Source organism: Meleagris gallopavo, chromosome 6 (assembly GCF_905368555.1).
Source record: "Meleagris gallopavo chromosome 6, MGAL_WU_HG_1.1, whole genome shotgun sequence".
Taxonomy (NCBI): Eukaryota; Metazoa; Chordata; class Aves; order Galliformes; family Phasianidae; genus Meleagris; species Meleagris gallopavo.
The window spans coordinates 47,007,007-47,028,163 of NC_139409.1; the positions used below are offsets into that span (position 1 = coordinate 47,007,007).

The 21,157-nt window shown below is 38.0% G+C and overlaps 1 protein-coding gene across 7 annotated transcripts in view; it reads right to left on the reverse strand.

Annotated features, from left to right (window-relative positions):
- The window catches only part of BBS9 (Bardet-Biedl syndrome 9), a 276,456-nt gene that overhangs the window by 53,112 nt on the left and 202,187 nt on the right, over positions 1-21,157 (reverse strand). For 2 of the 7 annotated variants that reach the window (XM_085226608.1, XM_085226607.1), the window contains one exon: positions 13,981-14,130. The exons of the other annotated variants lie outside the window; for them this stretch is intronic. In XM_085226608.1, the coding sequence (XP_085082734.1) occupies positions 14,009-14,130 (122 nt within the window). In that variant the 3' untranslated portion in view covers positions 13,981-14,008. The remainder of the gene's footprint in view (positions 1-13,980; positions 14,131-21,157) is intronic. 7 annotated transcript variants of the gene reach the window in all.

Sequence of the window (21,157 nt, forward strand, 5' to 3'; positions counted from 1 at the left end):
AACCTTAAACATTTCATCACTTTGCAGTACTCATGAAGGCTTCAGCTGAAGCCCAAACAGTACAATATTTCTAAATTAAAGATTATTTTCCAGAATCAAATAGGTAAATACACACCATCTCTGTATATTTTTTCTTTTCAAACTTTCATTTTAGTTCATACCTTACAGTTTCAACTCACCAATTCCTATCGTCTGCACTGAGGCTGAGGGACAGTGAAAGAACAGGCTTTCAATGTCACCACCTCAAGTGTCTGCTCTCTCGAACACATCTTTCACTCTTAATATCAGAAAAACTAAAAATTAAAAAAATTTAAAAAGAATTTATTTAATTTACAAAGCTTGTAGACTTCATTTCTGACAGTAGACAATGCTTACATTCAAGTAATTAAGATTTTTAACACTCTGGATACACATTTGAATTAGGCTATTAGGAATTTTTATTGCTTTAAAGGAAATTTCTGGATGGGAGAAGGACAGTTGAATTGCTATTAAAATTTGCTTTAGAGAATCACTGCAGATCAAGTTCAGTATGGAGAAGGAAAATAAGTTAACTATAATGCTGCAGAGCTGTGAGTGCTCAGTGTTGAGAGCCAACAGACTATTGATAAAGTTAGCTAGACCCCATGCTTATTTAGAGTCCATTTTAGTCACTGGATTGTAAAAAAAACCATTGTTTCCACTTGCTTGGACATGAAATAAGGAAAAAACTAAGGAGAAAGTTCTTCAAGAGTAGCTGTGTACAACCACCACAATGAGTGAAAGAGGATGAGATACATGGCATGTAAAACATACAGAAAAAAGTGAGCATCTCTCCAAAACTGCAAATTTCAAATTATTCCAACAACACTGACTAGCCCTTCTCAAAGTTAGATGCAAAACCACACAAAGTTTGGCTAACTTTGGAGACCCAAACACCCTATTGAGTAGATGACTTTTACCTTCTGACTATGATAAGACCAAATCCAATCCAATAGACAGAGTTTGAACAGTATGTTCCAGCATGCACTCTAGTATTCAGCACATGAATGGCTTTTTTTTTTTTTTTTTTTTTTTTTTGCCTAACATTTTGTGCTGTGATATAAAGATGACAATTAAAATAATTCAGGCCAAAAAGAAAGTTTACTTTAAAAAATTATTTCAATCATCTGGAATTCTTGGAAGAGAGTTGTATAATCCAAAACACAGCCTGCATCAAATTGATGCAAGTTCACTAAATGGAATCTTTCTTCTCCTCCAAGAGACACTGCCAAAAATGCATTTCAGATTTTGAGCTGAATTTGTTGAGATTAACTACTAAAAAACCCCAATGTTTGCAGCATACTAAATACATACTAAACAATGCAACTAATAGATACAAATGATAATTCAAATTATTCAGTAATTAAAGAGCAACACGTGGTTAATCTGAACTAGTTTAAGGTGTTTCTATTCCAACGAATGTTATAAAACTGGAAACTGCTATTCTGCAAGTTTCAGTTTCATCTATAATTAATTCATAAATCAACAAAATTTCCTAGATCATTTGACGTATCATTTAAAAATGCATGAGTAGTAGGTTGCTTGTTACCTGAAAGTATTGATTCAAGGCTATTAGAATCAGACTGCATAAGAAAGAATTACCTAAATAACTACAAGCAATTACCCAAGATAAAATGCTATTTTTCAAGTTCTATGCCAAATGTGAGGTATATTTGATATATGCTTTTCAAGGTGCAATTTCAGTAAAGGAAGCTCGTGCTCCCTGAAGAACTTGCAGTGTCTACTGATACAACAGAACAAAAGACTGCAAATGTTGATGACCTACACCCACTAGACAATTATATTTGTAAATTCTTGAAGTGCATATTTCAGGAAATAGAAATCTTGTTGTATGAAAAATTGTCTGGATTGATTACATTATCAGATGCAAACTGTTATTATAGCTGGTCTTGTTTCCCTGTTTAAGGTCTTGATGAGAGAGTCCCCAAGGTACTCTTTAATTGTGTTTGCACAGCAAAGCAACGATATATCACATGTGGCAGCCAACAAATACTTTCATGCTGATTAAACAGGTTTGTACAACTCTGATTAAGATCCTTCTCCTGTCCTAACTTCACAACTAGACCTTCCCGTTTACAAGTAAGCTTATAACTGAACACTTGCAGAATTTGCACTCACAGTTAATAAATTATATTAGCAAAAAAAATTACCTCTAAGTTGCTCTTGTTTCTTTTATACATCAACATTAAAACAATTTCATTCAACTATCTACTGTGCATTTATTGCACGTATCTTCACAAACAAAAGTAAGTCTGTTGCCCTGGTGATCACCCATCCTAGTAGAATGTACCTAAGCTTATATGCAAACCTGTGCAGGGGCCTCATTCAACACATCTTTCAAGAAAAGCAGATAGCATTTATTTTTCTATTATACTTATTTTTCTTACCATAGAATAACAGAACCATAGAACTGCTCAGGTTGGAAAAGACCTTAAAGATCATCAAGTCCAACCTCAACCTAGCCATCCTACCCTAACTCTAACAATCCTCTGATAAATCATGTCCCTGAGCACCACATCCAAATGGTTTTTAAACACATCCAGAGATGGTGACTGAACCACCTCCCTGGGGAGCCTATTCCAGTGCTTAACAACCCTTTCTGTAAAGAAGCTTGTCCTGATATTCAACCTAAACTTACTCTGGCACAGCTTGAGGCCATTTCCCCTCATCCTGTCACTGGTGAGAAGAGACCAACCCCGCTCTGCTGCAATCACCTTTCAGATATTTGAAGGGAGCAATAAGGTCTCCCCTCAGCCTCCTCTTCCCCAGACTAAACAGCCCCAGTTCCTCCAGTTGCTTCTCATAGGCCATATTCTCCAAGCCCTTCACAAGCCGTGTTGTCCTTCTTTGGACCTGCTCCAGCACTCAATACAATTTTACATGAAAACTAACACTCAAGGAAAACTCCGTTTCTTTTGTGAAGCCTGACAGATGTCTGAGAGTTTGGGGTTTTGTTTTTAATACTTATTTAATTCAGGATTGCTCTGAGGTGTGGCCATGAAAAGCTTTCTAATGGTTGCCACTGCAACCTAACAAAGTCACATTATTTTACAAATATTACTGGGAGGAAACACAATTACAATTTGTTTTATAATTCTAGAGCAGGATGAGCTGTATTCAAATTATACTTCAGCCAAGTTTTAAGAATATGCTTTATTTATTCTATGTTTAGGCAATAATGATTATTACTAGATTTTATGTTTTTATCATGCGTAACAGCTTAGCTGAATATATATATTCTCTTAAGATAGAGTAGTAAGGAATACAAAACACATAGGAGAGCAAAAGTTACTTATGCATTTTCATATATATTTTGATGACTTAGGTATTGCATACTTGGCAGGAGTCTGACCTCCAATAAACTGCAGATTTTTTCCATTTTTATAATATATATTTTAAAAGTAATATTTATGTACTCCAAGTAACAGAGCAACATGGAACATTTCTGTTCAAATTAGCCCATACATTCTGTGTAGAAACGTCCAAAATATGCCATCAGCATTATGAACCACAGGCATTAGACACAGAAGCAAAAAATCTTCAGCAATTCATCTTACAATTGGTTTGTGTTGGTTTCTGCCTCTGCCAACAAGTGTTTGAAGTCAGATGTGCTGGTTTGTGCGGGTACCCTGTGCCTACACTACTTCCATACTGTGATAGAACACATCAAAGCCTTTGCACTATTTTCAAAAGCCTGTTTAATAAAAGCAAATGAGCCAGTGACATCTGTAAAAGAAACAGCACTAGGCGTCCAAATTCCACTACATTTCAAAGGACTGTAAGAGCTCAACTCCCTTTAGATCTTTAATGCTAGCTACATACCATTTATCAAAACAGTAACTATTTGATACCTACTAATGTAAAGAAAGATGGGTGCCGAGAGGCAGCTTGAGCATCCTAAAGTTAGTGACTTACATATATCAATTTAAGCTTATATATGGTGCCTCCACAGCCATTACCTAGTAACTACTTTATTGCTTCCTGCCAAGGCCCTCCTCCACTGTATCACAGCCATTAAATAATACACTTGGGCTCCCACACCTCTTCCACATCACCAGCCTACCACTGGATCACTAACCACGCAGTTGTAATCCTAGGCTGATGAGAGCTCAGAAAAACAAAAGACAAAACCAAAAATACAGACTTTCAAAAGGATTTGAAAGTATTTTCAAGGAACGCTATTAATTCAACTGGGTGTACCCAAACCAAGTTTGTTTGTTTGTTTTAATACCAACTTTTGTAACTTGAAAAATAGTCTGACTCTTTAGACTTCCTGTGAGAGAAGGAGATATTTGAAAAGTGGAAGCCCACTTGTTTTTCAGGGTGTCTTACTGCAGTGTATGGATGCAGCTCTTTAATCCCATTTTGGCAGTTTTTCATTCTTGAAGTGCGTGCTTCTCCTTTATACTTTGCAGGAAAGAGACCGTCACTCTTCTCACCCATAAAGTCATAGCACATAGTGTTTAGCACAAAAGTGAAGAACACAAATCCATTAGGCAACTACTCCCTCAATCTAGATCAGCAAGAAAGAAACTGACAGCAAAAACGAGAGGCTGACCTCACGTTGTTTTGTAACATAAGCACTTTCCACCCAAAGGGCAAAAGTCAAGGAGGGTTTGATTGTGGAGTCAAAATAGTCCTACCAGTCTGTTTTTTTAGCCTCCCTTTCTTCCTTCAGATTATTCCACTCAACATAATCTACAATGTTTAGCGATAAACCTGCTGGCACACAATTTATAGAGAAACAACACTTGACTTTCTCTCAGCCACTTATCTTTCTGAGCAGTCAAATTAAAAAAACCCACTATGTATAGTGTCTCCTTGGTGTCTAGACTTTTTTATTCTTTTTTCCTCCTCCCCCGCCCACCTTTTTTTTTTTTTTTTTTTTTTTGGTATGTGCATGGGACTTCAAGGTTTTAAGTTCTCCTTCCCAAAAGGACATAATAGATGCTTTTACACAGAACTGAAGGCAGCCAGTAATGCATGGTTAACCATGAAAAGTAACTGCTAAAGGATGGTAAGGTCAAGTATCTGTCTATTTTGTAGAAACCAACACTATTAAATTTATACTATTAAGGATTTGTATCTCCTTGAATGCAGTTCAAGCAAAACAGAGATAATTGCATTATAAGAATCGGTAACAACTTTATTTTTATGATTAGGTGAATATAAGGAGAGCAAAGGGGAATTAAAAAAACACTATTAAGGAACAGACTTTCTTACTTTCCTGAATCTGGGAAACACCACTGAAGAATGAAATGAGGGGAAGAAAAAAAAAAAGTGAAGGGTCTTTTGTAATTGTTTTGGAAAACTAATTGACAGAGCAACACCTTTAGCATTGCTACATTATTATGTTATCAATCATATCACGAAACAGAATAACTGTTCTGATATTATCATGGGACAAATGAATGTACAGAAAATGAGACTTTTTAAAAAAGAAATGTAAACGGTATCCCAACACAAATTCAAGAAAACATCTATGATTTGGACACTCTACAAGGTAATCTGCTATTCCAACACTGATTTAGCCAGTGATGAAAAGAAGACATTTTCTGCTCGAAATTTAATTTGTACACCAATGCTGACCAATTTTTCAGTTAGATAGGTGACAGAGTTTATTATGGAGGCACACAGAAATCATAATACTGTGCTGCCTTTGAGTTTCTCATTTTGTGTCCACTAAATATGACTAAAGAGAGCAGAAGCAACTCAGAAGGTTTCAAGTGAACCCTGGATTGCAAAAATATTAATACATATTGCAACATACATTCTAGAAAAATAGAGGCCAGAGAAATTATTCTCGTATATACATACATCTTATATTTGTGAACATATCTTTTTTTTTTTGCTAAGTGATTTTTAGAAAAAAAAAGAGACACTTGCTAATGCAAAGAGAGCTTTAACTCATACTAGAGGAAGTAGGTAAATAATGATTGATCTTACACAACAAAATAAACCTAGAAAGAATGGTATTTGAAATTTCCTCATAATTCTAAAATTTTCAATTTTTAAAAGTTTTGCAACATGCACAGGAAAAAAGAAAAAAAAAGATTTGTACCTGCTCCTATTACAGGTATTTTTTCCTTGCATTTTTTCTCAGATATATCTGCTTGTTTTCCATACAAAATCAACTTATCACTTACCCCTACACAGTAAAAAGAAGCTACAGGGGGAAAAAAAAAAACAAACAAACAAAAAAAAAAAAACAAAAAAAAAAAACAAAAAACACATCTTCAAAATTTCTCAGAAAGAATAATTTCAATAGGAAAGAATCTCAGCTAATTTTGACCACAGACTTTGCACACATATACATGGATGACAAGCTAGTAAGAATGTAACCTGACGTGTTTTTTGTTTTTTAATAACAGACTGAGTTTCCAGGCATGAGATTTAAAATATCAGTGGTTTTCTTTTATATATTTATAAGAAAATCGTTATATATGCGATTTGCACTTTTTCAGTAGAATATTCCTAAAACCTACAAATGATACTGTGATTATGCTTTAAAGTACAAAAAACCTCTGCCTTTAAGGAAATGTTTTTTCTTTTATATTGAATTCCAGCTAACTTTAAATTAGAAACTCCCATGGGGTTTTGAAACACCATTTGTTCAGAGCCTATGGTCAACTTATGGTGTCCATTGAAGCTGACCATTAAAAAAAAAGTTCAAATTAGGCATACTTGACAGAGATTTCTTTTGATTGAAAACAAACAAACAAACAAACAAACAAACAAAAAACACAACATCTTAGCACTTCCTACTTCATTTCTGCAACACAGATCTCTTATTTGCTTCTCACAGCTTTCTAACACATATTAAAGGACAACATGAAACAGGGATAATGCTATTATCCCAGAGCATGGTGTCACACTTGCAGGCTCTCATCCTCATGGGGAATTTCAACCACTCAGATATCTGCTGGGAAAAGAACACGGCAAGATGCAAACAATCCAGGAGATGCCTGCAGTTCACTGAGGATAACTTTCTGTTCCAGGTATTAGACAGGCCAACTAAAGGCAAAACATTACTGGACCTGGTGCTCACTAATGCAGATGAGATCACTGAATAGGTTAAGAGTGGAGGCAGCCTGGGCTGTAGTGACCTTGTGTTGGTCAATTTCATGGTCTCAAGGAATATGAGCTGGGCAAAGAACTCATAGGGTAGTGAGGCACTGGAAAAGGTTAACCAGAGAAGTTGTTGTTGCCCCCACTCTGGAGGCCAGGTTGGAAGGGGCCATGGGCAGCCTGATCTAGTGGGTGGCAACCCTGCCCAGGGCATGGGAATTGGAACTAGAGGATCTTAAAAGATTCCTTCCAAACCAATTAATTCTATGATACTATGACTCTATCATAAAATCTAGAAAAAGTGTACGAGCAGTAACTTGACTTGGCTTTTACACCAAAAAGAAAGAGTATTCTCGTGTGCAGGCCATATGTAAGCTGTGTACAGCATTGGAACTATGAATAAATAGACAAAGAACTCATTTACATCTGGTTTTGCAGACAAAACAATTCATTAATATGAAAATTCACAGAGTGCATGGCTGTAAATTGTTGACTGAAAATTACACTTGGAGACAGAGAAAGCAGTGCAATTATTTTAACACTTTGAGCCTGAGAATGAACATCTCAGAGCTGCCACACCATCAGGATGTGCCAAATACATTAATCAGTAGAGTGAATGAAATCTATATTATATTTATGTGAAAACATATGAAAAAATGATTCAATTAGAAAAGGTAAATTTAATGATTTTCCTGAAATATCCCGCAAAAAAACCAACAGTTATCACGACTTAACTAATCCCAACCATCCTGCCTCCACAAGCATCTCAAAATGCAGGCAGGCTCACCTCAGCAGAGCTTTACCAGTAAGAGACTATAGTGAGTCTCATGTTAAAACAAAGCATTTTATGATATTATGTAAAGTATTACATGGACTTTATGGTATTAGCACAAAGTAATACAAATATACAAAAAAAAAAAAAAAAAAAACAACCAACAAAACCAACAAGAAACAGAAACTTGGGTGTCTCTGTTTAACTCAAGCCATCCTACAAGTCTTGACAGTGATCTCGACAAGTCTTTGAAGTTCTCCCTCCCTGTAGTTTATTTTCTCCTGAGGTATGAGGTTCTGGGAGTAGTGTGAAGCAGAGGATGTCTTCAAGACCCACATTTGGCATCTCCATTTCTCTGTTAGAGTTCAAGCTGCCTACATACCTTGCCTGTCCATCAGCAATGAGGTTAAGCTCCATCTAGTTCTCCTTCGTAATCAACAGTCTTGTGACAACATTTTTAGGGCAGATGAGACCAATAATCCCCTGTGCCAGGCAGTGTGCCTTAGCTTTCATGTGACAGGTAAGTGGGTCTAGGATGTCCTCCAAATTTTCTCTGCATTGGTCTGACTGAGCTACCCTGGATTCAAGGGTTGAGATACCCTAAGCTCAACAGGTAGCTCTGTGTACAGCTGTAGCAGACAGAGCTTCTATAATCCTATTTTCCAATGGAAAAAACAGAAGTTCTCAGTTCCTCAGTTTGTGAGGCTTGGAGGGTCAAATATCTATCTTGGGCAGTATACCACTAAAAAATGACATCATTCCAGACAGCCTAAATTCCACCTATGCTCCTGTACCACAGCTCGTGTCACAAAACTTCAGAATTATCTGAGCAACATAGCTCATAAGGTAAGGATGTGCAGGGAGAATTTATGTTGCCTCTATTTGGTGTTGGTCCCTCAAGAAGAGAGTTAAGTAATTAAGCCTCTATTGTGGTGATAGGGTCAAATTCTTCCAAAGTTTAGTTACAAAAGTATAGATAATGAAGCTTGTAGCACCAAGTAGTGCTACCAACTACTAAGATTTGGCAGAATTATGACTGAGAACACCCATGTGCACACGTACCTTCTCCAATGCCAGCCTAGAGGATGCACCACTTCTGTAAGAAGTAGGACACAGGAATCAATTCTCTTCTTAGCTTGAAACAAAATTATAATGTACTCCACTCATAATGTTCAACTGCCACGCTGAGGACAATTTCCATCTGTGAAACCCCCCCCTGGGACATGCCAGACAATTTGCATTAGACAGTCACTACTTAAAAGCAGAAATCTTCCCAGAAGTATTATCAGTATGCAGCTTTCACCACCTCGCTGAGGGAAGAGATTCAGCTGCAGCTGAGCTAGTCTTCATGCATGCAGTAAATACTGCTTTGCATGCACAGTGTCATCTTGTACACTGTTGTCTTCTCTCTTTCCACTTCCTCCCTCCTGTTTTGTACTCTGACTAAAAGCTCAGGCACAGCCTGCCTTGCTGCCTACAATTTACACAGCAACTACTATCACAGGGTCACGGCCTGTGAAACGAATCCCAGTGCACTATAGCACTGTAAACTACCACCACAGGCAGGCCTGCCAGAACAAATTAACTAAGTATATTTTGGTAATGCATAGTTCCCAATTGCTTCTTCAGTGAGTTTAGCTCACTGATTTATGAATGTCAGTTTTCTACACTGAATTACATGGCTATTAGTGCAAACTATTGAAATTCTGCTTTATTTATGCAAAGCACTTCATGGGCAGATCTGCTGCTGGTATAAACTAAGAGCTTCAAAAGAAAAACAGTTTATATAACTGTCTGTCCTTTTATCCACATCATCTTCTGCCCTTGTGATAACCATTCCAGTTGCAAGGGTCTAACACAATGCACATCTGTACCTGAATTCTTCAACCTTTGGAAGAAAGTATCTGTCAGGGTTGGATGCCAGTACACTCAGTGAAACTTTTCCTCTGTACCCTGACACTGCACATACCTGTGGGGGGTGCTAATTGGATAGGATAGGGAAGGTTACAGCTTTTTCTTTGCTCCTTCATTATTGGAAAAGCTGTCCTTATGTTTCAGCCATGAGGCAGAAATTGATGGAGTCTACAGGACCTCACTGACATTTACAAGGTTTTCCCAGCAGTAGCTGGTTGCTACAACTTGGTCTAGACTTGAAGAATTTAAGAAGTTTCTTTGTAACTCCTGTGGGAAATGGGTAACTGTGAAAAGTGTTGGAATTTCCTGATAGTGACAGCATCCTGCCCTATAGGTTAGCATAAATGCTGGTGACAGGAACAATGCAGCAGAAGCGGACTTTACCAGTTTGCCATGGCAACAGGGAACTTCAATTTACTTTTCATTTTTCCTCATTATGAGAACTGATGTGTACCTTGAGAGGCTCCTGACATGCTCATATAGAGTTCTACAGTTAGAGAACTGAGTACACACAGAAAAGCAGAGAAAACATAACACAGCAAGATTATTTTAAAAGTTTATAACCATTCTTCATTACACATCCTTATTACAAACTCTATAATCATTAATAATAATTAATGATTAATAATTAATACTAATTAATTCAGCCTATTTTTTGTTATAATTACATCAAAGTAAAATTTTACATACTGTATAAAATCATGCATGGGAAAAATTATTATAAGCATACACCTCTTCTAGCCCACCTTTACCTCAGAATACAAGCAATCGTAACAATGGCATTATGACTTTTTAAAACAAATTAAAGAATCTCGTGACTGTAATGGCAGAACAATCAAGAGATACAATAACCTGAAATACACATCTGTCATACCTGTACATTTTTTACAATAACAATAATCCATTTAACTTTTTAGTAGAATTAAGAAATGTACACTATATGATTTTTAGCTATGTCCCCACCACCACTTTCACAGAAGCCTGCAAGTGGAGCTTTAAATAACTGGTGAACACTATTTTTATGTAAGGAACAGAATGTCCAGTCATGAACTCAAAAAAATATATATATCATGCCATCTACCAAACAAGATCTTAATGAGCAAAAGCCACAGGATTTAAAGGGTTTTGTTTTCCCCACTTGATTCTAAACATTGTGAGATTCTGCAAGGAAAATCAGCTCAAGCAGCTGCATATTTATTCATCATTTGATTGCATAGATAACTATGGTGACATGCTATTATGCTTTTTTTCTCTCTTTTTCCAATCTTCTATGTACTCAGAATTTGTCCAAAACATACATCAGGACTACAGAAAACTGTATCTTCATCTGCCATGCTCGATCAGGCTACCGAAACAATGGTGGGAGAACAGCAGCTACCAAAGACAAGTTCAAGGGCAGGACAGAAAGTAAGGTCCATATGAATGGGGGTCTGCTGGCTTTAGTTGCCTGATACATCATAAAGGAACACAGTATGTCTCTCTTTCTAATTACATCAAGTACACCAAAGTCCTTCATCACATTTTTCTGAACTAAACTTCAGGAGCCAACTAAAAATACAAGCAGCAGACCCTCAGCAAATGAGGGGAGACAGTAGCATCAGATGGAAACAAAAGCTCACAGGCATCTACAGCTATATCCAGAGGGGCTGCAGGCCTTTAGGTACACCAACTGGGCTGGCCAAAGACAGAGACAGAGCGGGAAGATGTTTGGAAAATGCCTTGCTGTGGCACTGTTTTTAAGAATAGAAGATGGAAATGTAATGGCTAGCAGAGGCCAAGAATAAGAGAGAACAGGTACATTCAAACCAGGAACACTTCATACAGCTTGTAGTAGGACCAAGCCAGGTGGCTTATCTTAAATTACATTACACTACTGTTGTGCTTCTGTGAAGTCTGAATCCAGCCCCTCGTGTCTCACTAACAACTTAGACACAAGACGATTTTGCCTTCTGTCAGGCCATTACAAGGCGCTACAGGCCTCAGACCTGTCCCTCTAGGAGCCATTTTATTTGGCCACCTGAGCCAGTAAAGATGGCAGGCAGCAGTTCATGGCGACGGGCCTGCCTCTGGGAGAGGTTAAGTCACTTGTTAACTGTGCCAGCTGGACTCAAAAGTGAGCTCAATAAGCTGTTTCATGGCAGCGATCATTCCTGGTTGTTGCTGGCACAAAATGCTTTAATCTCTAAATGTCACCAGCAGGTTAGTGCTGCCTTCAGCCACGAGGAAGAGAAGAGAAAGAGGAAGAGGAAGAGGAAGAGGGAGAGGGAGAGGGAGAGGGAGAGGGAGAGGGAGAGGGAGAGGAGAGGAGAGAGGAGAGGAGAGGAGAGGAGAGGAGAGGAGAGGAGAGGAGAGGAGAGGAGAGGAGAGGAGAGGAGAGGAGAGGAGAGGAGAGGAGAGGAGAGGAGAGGAGAGGAGAGGAGAGGAGAGGAGAGGAGAGGAGAGGAGAGGAGAGGAGAGGAGAGGAGAGGAGATGGGGAGGGGGTGGGAGGGGAGGGAAGGGAAGGGAAGGGGAGGAAGGGGAGGGAAGGGGAGGGGAGGGAAGGGAAGGGGAGGGGAGGGAAGGGAGGGGAGGGGAGGGGAGGGGAGGGGAGGGAGGGAAGGGAGAAGGGAAGGGAAGGGAAGGGAAGGGAAGGGAAGGGAAGGGAAGGGAAGGGAAGGGAAGGGAAGGGAAGGGAAGGGAAGGGAAGGGAAGGGAAGGGAAGGGAAGGGAAGGGAAGGGAAGGGAAGGGAAGGGAAGGGAAGGGAAGGGAAGGAAGGGAAGGGAAGGGAAGGGAAGGGAAGGGAAGGGAAGGGAAGAGGGAAGGGAAGGGAAGGGAAGGGAAGGGAAGGGAAGGGAAGGGAAGGGAAGGGAAAAGACCTATTTTTGATGTTGTTTGCTGCTGTCATAAATTAGCTCCCTAAGCTAGTGCCGCATAAGAAAATTTAAGTAACAAAAATAAGCCTGCCTTCTGTGCTCAGTTATAATTGCTAAAACCTTGGAATTATTTTCAAGTTCATCCTGCAAAATTTTTCCTGGAATGTCAGGCAAGGTAGTAACTGCCTGTGGGACAATTTGAAGAAATATGTCCAGACAGGCGAGATGCAACTAATCTGTTGCTTGCCAGGAAAGTTGCATGTAAATGCCACAGAAAATCCTGAAGAAATGCCTCATAACTTGCTTGTTCAGAGCAAGCTACCAGGAGATACCAGTGTGTTTTACAATATGGCCAATGATAAAGAAAAATGAGGTGATGATTATTTTTTATTCCTCAGCTTTCAGTTTGCACATTTCTGGTGATAACTGAAATTGTTTTATTTGCAAGGGCAGCAGAGAAAACAATGGCTCTTTTACAGAAAAGGAAATAGAAGAGTTACAGAACCAGACACAACCCTTTCCAGTTTCCTTTTGACAATCAAAGAAAAAAATACATATGCAAGCATATTTCCATTGTGGATAATGAAATTTGAGACTCAGGTCTCAAATCTTCTGAAAAATCCTCAAATTCTTGCCTTCTTGTTGGCAGAATTAAGTTGAGAAACAAGTCCCAGTTTCCCACTTCTAATATTTCTGCAATATTCAAAGATAATTTATGCTTCTCTTATTCTCTTTTATCAAAGAAACAGTGCAGATACAAAATGAGCTTTTAGAAATGTGAAGATTGTAGATTTGATCACATTTTAAAAGAAAATGTTTGTGTATTTTCATACACTATTACAGCATCTAATTAGGGAAATTGACTTTTTTTGCTCCTGTTCATTCTGCATACAAGTCTGTGTTTCTCAACTAATTTGGATCACCCGTGGCCTCAGTAATGATTGCCAAGCCTTTGCAAGGCTCTTTCTAAGCTCTGAATATTGCCAAGAGTGCAAAAGTGCTTGAATAAATGTCAGGGAATCTAAGGAGCTTGTGTATTGTAATATTTGAGTCTTATCAGGAGCTGAGATTCAATAAGGTCCTGTTTCTTTGCAACAGAAGTTATAACCTCAGAAATACAACAGAGGTGTATCATTATATGGATAATCCAGCAAGTGCAACAAGATAGACAGAGCCATTCACAGACCATTCAAAGACCACAGAGCCATTTCCAGACTAGACAGTCATGCAAAATACTCTGCTGTGTCTCACCAGGATCGTTATACAAGCCACACAGAAACCAAAGCAGGTCTGAGTTAGCATCTTTTTCCAGAAAAAATATTGTACAACTCACCAGCTACTGAGGTCTGAAGATTTTGAATTCAAACAAAAAGCAAATACCATGTCATTTGGGATACTGGTATATCCTCCAAGTAGAGTGGGGTAGCATCAGGTGGTTCCAGCCAGCCCACAGCAGGATGTCTTAGCAGGATTACTGGAGAACCTCAGAGCAGGAAATGCAAAGCATGTTTATGTGTCTGCCTCAGTGCTTCCAGGGACAGCACATCAGACCTTTTAGTGACCTTATCATTTCTATTTCCTAAATCTATTAGCACATCAAAACCTCAGACTCAAATCTTTTGTTAATGATAATGGCTGTAAGCTAGTGATGCCATTGTATATCATTTTTCTTTTCTCCAAACTTACAGAGCAAATTTTTACCTCACTAGAAAATGTGGAGATTTTGGTTCTGCATATTAATCAAATAGGCCAACTGTATCACAACTTAGAGACACAAATTTTGTCTTGAATGAAACACAATAAACGAAACATGATGAAAACCCTGAAACCTCATATTTTAATTATTTGTCAAAACAAAACAAAACAAACAGAAAAAACCCAATGCACTAAACTAGAAATTTTTCAGGTGGAAGCAACAGATTTTTCTTTACTCTACAGATTACGTTAGGTCTGACCTTTGTATTGGATCCAAAATAGCCACCTCCCTAGCAAAATTCCTTGGGAGTTCTCTGACAAGCAAAAACTGGTCCATAACTGAATTTGCTTTGGTTATATACTGGCAGCCTGATACTAATTTTGCTTTCCTAGAAACCCTGAAGAATAGTGCACCAAGTGACTGGAAGTAGAACAGCTTATGGTAGAATCTCTTCAGCCCTACGGTCTGTTCAACTGAGGAAGAAAAGGGAGATCATCAGGTCATCAACTGTCTCCTTTTCATGCTAAAGAAAAGAAAGCTACATATTCCAGTGCAGAAGCTTGCTTATGCTCATAGCAGTTTCTCGAAACTAGAGAAAAATTCTCTTAACAGTAAAGCAAGTTGTTAGAATAAAAACTAGCAGATGAAGCAACAAAAGGCAGAGAGAGATTTTGAAGATCCACGAAGACTGCAAAAGAGGAACCTACAATATAAGAGTAATTTTTTTTTTGCCTTTTTTTTTTTTTCCACAAGGTCAGATGAGTCACATAGGGTGGCATCAAATGATTTTATACTTAATTATTATTAATCACTCACGTTCTTTTTCTTCCTGCGAGCTTAATTTGAAGAAAAATTAGAGCCATCTCTCACCAGCAATGTCTGAAAAAAGTTTTTCACAGGGAGTTACACCTAAATCCCCAGTATGTCTTTACAGCTAGTGAATTTGACTGCTGTTACATGTAACACTTAGAATAAAAACACCACGATCTAACAAACTACAAATGAGATTCAAGACAAGAAAGTTCTCTATTTTAGCCTGTGATTCACCCTCAAACTTTTTCAGTTCCTGTAATGTGTCTGCTTTGGTTTCTCATCATGGGTACAACTGCATAGGTCACTCCAAAAGTAATGCCTCCTATTTATTTCCATGGAAACTGCAACAGATACAAAGAGCATAATAACACTGTTTGATAGAGCCTATTCTCAGCTACAAAACACCATTTTTTGACATGCCTTTTTTCTGGCGATAAACAAGAGTCTGCATGCTGCTCTCAGAAAAATCTGCACCACCCACTGTCACCTCCATCTCCGGAGCACAAATAAAACTACAGTTGAAAAAAAAGGCAGAAATTGATTTTACTGACTATTCCAAAAAGCTAATATCAACCAAATATATCCTGCTCTGGTGCCTGTACAAAGTTGCAGAGATATTAGAATGGACTGGCCATCTGTACTTGGCAGACAGACTTAAAAAAGGACAGTAAAACTTTCATTCTTCCTTGCAAAGAATTTCAGGGATGCACTGAATACAACATTCACTTGATTCTGAGGTGAAAAATATTTGCAACTGGAACTACTGCTTATCCAGAAATAAAATAAAAATAAAAATAAAAAAAAGGCTACATGCCCTTTCACCATTCAAAGTGCTCTCCGTAAAGGATATAGGAAATGTGCCATTGCCAGTTCAGTGTCTTCTTCAAACTATCATTCTATTGAAAGCAATTTTGGAAGGCTTAACTTTAGACTTTTTTCTCCTAACATTATCAGTGAGTTTCCTTGTGTTGTGCCTCTCTAACACTTTTCCAGTCAGGAGATCCAGCATTCAAGCAATACCACCTGAGCAGAGGAAAGTATTATAAAGGACGGCAAAAAAATGGAAAAGCATGAAAGTGATTTAGGTCTCTTGGGTAGGTTTTAAGATTACAGAAAGCCACAAAGTGAAACCCTCCCAAAGAAAATGCAACTTTGAACTTCCTGCTTTTTAAATGAAGCGTTTTCTATCCACCACAGTGATAATTTTCTACTCTGGTAAAGTACTAACTTCAAATTTAAAACTGTTGTAGTAGTTAAAGGCTTAAATTAACAGCATAGAATCTTTACTCTTTTCATATTTTCAAATATTAAACATTTTCAAAGTATCAAAGAGAACAAGAGGTTGTGTGGCATTTGTCAATCTATTAGAAGAAAACAGCTCATGGATTTCATTATGAAAGAGGAAGGTCACGAAAAGTTATCAAGATTCGATTAAGCCTCCTTGATAAAAATGTACGCCTCTGACCTTTCCTTTTCCTATACTGTCATGAAAGTTATTCCATCCAAAAACTACTGAACTGTTTTGCTTTTCCATCTGTAAAAATAGCAAGCAGCAGCGCTACCAATATACCTAATTGACATTTCCACATTAGTATATTGCTTACAAATATCGGAACATTAGTAAACTATTTTTCTCCTGCCCAACAGGAACAGCAAGATTTTCTGCACATCAACAGATATTTAGCCATATAATTCTGTAAATTATGCTGTAAATTACCTTTCTTCCAGTTTGCCCATGCTACCAGCTGAATGAATGTGAAGAGAAGATGCTGTCATTCTCTTAAATGATGTGATTCCACAGGATTATTTTCCACTAAACCTTCATCTTTTGTAGGGATGTTAATGCTAGTAGTCATTGCTAAAATTATATTAAATATGTTTAGCAGAATTTTTTGCCAAATCATTGAGATAATGAGCAAATACTATGGAAAGAAAAGAATGAATAGTTGGAAAATGAAAACAAACCAAACCATGGTCCAGTGAACTCTGGCTTTGCTTTAAACACATTAGCAAATATGTACCTCACTGCCTCATTTCTCCCACATTCCATAAACTGTGCTATTAACCCCTTCCCTTTGGTCATGGGTAGAACCTCGGTGTCCCGATAAGGTATGTTCAAAAACAGGCAGCCTTTAAGGAGTTAACTTTTTTTCCACAAAGGTGAAGAGCTTTGCTGACCCAGGGTGAGTTGGGTTGAATAAAATTCAATTCTGCTATAGTCAACAGGAAAGTAGGAAGGAAAATAGGATTTAACAAACAAAGCATAAAGTCCACAGCAGGAAATCATTATTTGAGCAATTGTTCACTTTGTTAAGAGACCGGACTGTATTAATATCTATCAGGGCATACTGCTGTGTTTGTGGTTTCTCTTTAGTGCCACGTCTAGTCTAATTAGTTACAAAGTGGTTGTACAGGCAAGCAAAATCTGCAATTGTGTGAGGTTTCCAAAGAATACATAATACATATGTCATTGATGCATAATCTGGCACCAGCTCATTCTGGTTAAAGCTTGAGTGGTTAACTAAAATTAAATCAATGCTAAAGGAAGTTCAGAAAGCCAATAGAAGTAGCTCACAGAAATAGTTTCACTGACCATTACAGCTGCTATGGATTAGGCATGTTAAGCGGTTCAGTTTGAGTTAACATTTTTAGCAAAGATACACACAAATAGCTGCCTGCATGTACGCAGTTAAAAGCATGCTAGTAACACACACAACATTGTTCCAAGTAGCAACTTGGAACAGTTATCAATTTCAGTTAGATTCTTCACCACAAGGAGGTTAAAGTAAAGTATATATTTAACACAGCAGTTAAAAAATAGATTTTTAGACAAAAGTTCTGTGAGCTTCAGGGGAAATTCTGACATTCTGTAGGGTTTCACAGGTCTGAGGTCCTTATTTATACAGTAGTCATAAGCATCATCAAAAAGCAGCCAATAATAACCAGTGAATAAGCTAACACCGGCAATGTACAGAAATAGTTCATTAGCTTTTGTAGCTATGAAAACTGGTCATAAACTGGTTTCTTCAGTAAATTCCAAAGGCTCTAGCACCATAGGCAGAGCACTCAACTTACCATGTAGCTATACTTCAGATGCCCTTTTCTCAAGCAAAGAGAAACACTCACCTGGCTGCCCTCCATATTTGAGCTTCTTTGAACCTACCTCAAAAGCTAGAATCAGTCTCTGAGAAATGAACTTTTGGTTACAAACTGCAGGTGGTGAAATAAGAAAAGGCTTGCAGTATAACATAACTCAACTTTTTATCAGACTCAGACAATTTAGGTCAATCTGAAGCCAGGAGAGTTGTGCCAATTTACATTGGTTTGAATGCAGTTCAATGATTTGTACTGAAGAAGCATTTTGACTTACTTCCTTCAGGATGTGAGTGTGGCCCTGCCAAGCACTATTTCCCAATACTGCTGAGACTTAAATGTGACAAATGATGGATAAACCTACCGCTCTAATCTACCAGTACTACTCATATATCATCCATTACAGAATTTGAGGGACTTGTTAAGGCCATCTTCTTTAACTATCAACATTTTACCCAGTTCACGGGGCATAAGCTGCTCAGAGACAAAAACTGGAAAAGGTCAACATTCACAGACAGCTATTGCAAAATGTATCACATGAATTGCATCTCACTGCTGACTCAGTAACTCCCCTTTCTCAACCTTGATTTTTCAGAGGATGTGACTATTTCTTATATCCGAGACTTGGTAGCGTTATCACTTTGCCAGTATGAAACATGCAGTTTGCATTTCTTCATGGCACCATGCTTTGACCACCTTTCAAGATATGGGATCAAAACCAGTATCTGGCAATGTTTCTATTTATCTCTAGATGAGTCCTGTGTTGAAATGTAGAAAACTGGTGCAATAAGTTTAAAATAAGTTTAATGTATATACATTAACAGTGATTTAGGTGAAGTTATTCGTATTTTGCAGATTCATGTTAGGGATAAGGCAGGTTGCTGGTAATAACCTTGATTTACAGAACATAATTTGGTCTGTTTATTGAGAGAAGAAGACTAAAGGTGGTCCTTTATATTATCCTTTCAGTGACTGCTTTTTTTGGAGACAAGAACTCCATTGTAAAACCAACAACTCAACGCTCATCCTTGCTCAAGATTGCTATTCATTGGACATAACCTTAGGGGTGAATTATAAAGCAGTAAGTATTTGACTGCTATAAATTGTTACCAAGAAAGAATGTCATTATTTATTTCAACTTCAGGTTTTTTTAAGGCGTTGTACTGTATATACTGGTAAAAGAATACTATCTCATTAACGCACTGAATTCTGCTACCAGAAGCCATGGTATTATTCAGGAAAAAGTTTTAAAGGACAAAAAAAAAATCACAAGATTACATTCCATTTATGTCAGTCAGGGCTTACATAGTAAATTCATCATTAATGCAAACATTTCGGAATTATATGTTTGAGTCCAAGTATTAAACATATAAAATATTCATTCTATAGTTAAAAAGAGAGCATGACATACAGATCAAGTCTTATCATGAGAACAAAGTATTCTTGTGGTTTTGATACCAGGCTTGCACTCAGTAGAGATGGACTCAGTTCAACTAAAATTACATATATTTGGGAGTGTATAATTTGAAACATATTTAAGTGAACATTCAAAAAAATGGGAATAGTACTGCTATTTTATTCAGCATAAGATTACTTCTTGTAGTAAGATATTACATGCAGTTACACAATAATGAAATAATCTGGACTTAAAAAAGATTATAAAACTTGAGACCACATTCTCTAGTGATCTGAACTCAGGAAGAAAAAGGCATACAGAGATATCAGTGACTTTGAAAGAAATGCAACAATAGATAATGTTCACTGAGTGACTGTGAAATGGAATCTAGGCACATTTAATATGAAAACTAACAGGAACACGCAAGATAGTATCTCCAGCTATTTTACACTCCCTGATTATGTTACAAACATTTAATACCTTCCACACTTCTTTCATCAAGTCACATATAAATCTTATTTAGATTACATACTCGGTCAATAGCAATACAGTGCAATAATTTTTATTGCTTTGATTCGTAGAGGAACTCTAGATTCAGCATACAATCTGCTTTGAGACCGTCAATGCTGAATCCAGACCAGGTTGCTCAGTGTTTATCTAGTCTTGAGATCTCCAAGAAAGGAGATGATACAGCAGCCAGGTCACCAGGTTGCATGAGGAAATCACCAGGCTGAGAACTATCCAGCAATCAGAGAGATTGATGCATGGTATCGTGTGGTGACATAGGCAGATCAACAGCCCAGGCTTTAGTCCCTGCAAGGGGAAGAAGCTAAGCAGTTTCCAACCCTGTGGAGACAGTCAGCAAAAACACGTAAGCTGAGATAGATTCAACTCTGAGCAGAAGGAGGAGCCTCCTCCTTGCTCCTGAGGTCTCCCTAACCAACAAATACAAAGATTTGGGATGGAAAGAGAAGAAAGCGTGGTTAATGGTTCAGAACTAGAAAGAGACAACCTCATTAAGAAGGTCCAACCAAGGACTTGAGTCAGAACCACTGCCACCATAAAATGTGAAGGACCATAATAATTGCAGACTCCACGCTGAGGGGCACCTGCTTTCCAACCAGATAATCTCTATAGAGGGGCTTGCTGCCTGCCAAAACCCTGCATTTGGAACATCATTGAGAGGCTGTCAGTTATGATAAAGTCAGAGGACTACCATCCACTCCCACTCTTTCAAACCAGGTCAGCAGATACTGCAACTATGAAATTATAAAACGTTATAAAAGACTTCATATCTCTTGGGAGGATGTTTATGGGATCAGGAACACAAGTAGTGTTCTCGATCCTCCCAGTTGGAAAATGGGACCTGGGCAGAAGGAGGAGAACAGACAAGTTGAATGAATGGCTACATAGATAGTATCATAATCAGGGTTTCAGGTACTATGACCTTTGGACATACCTTTGAGAGACCAGGAATGTTGACGCTGACTGGGACACAACTGACCGGAAGGG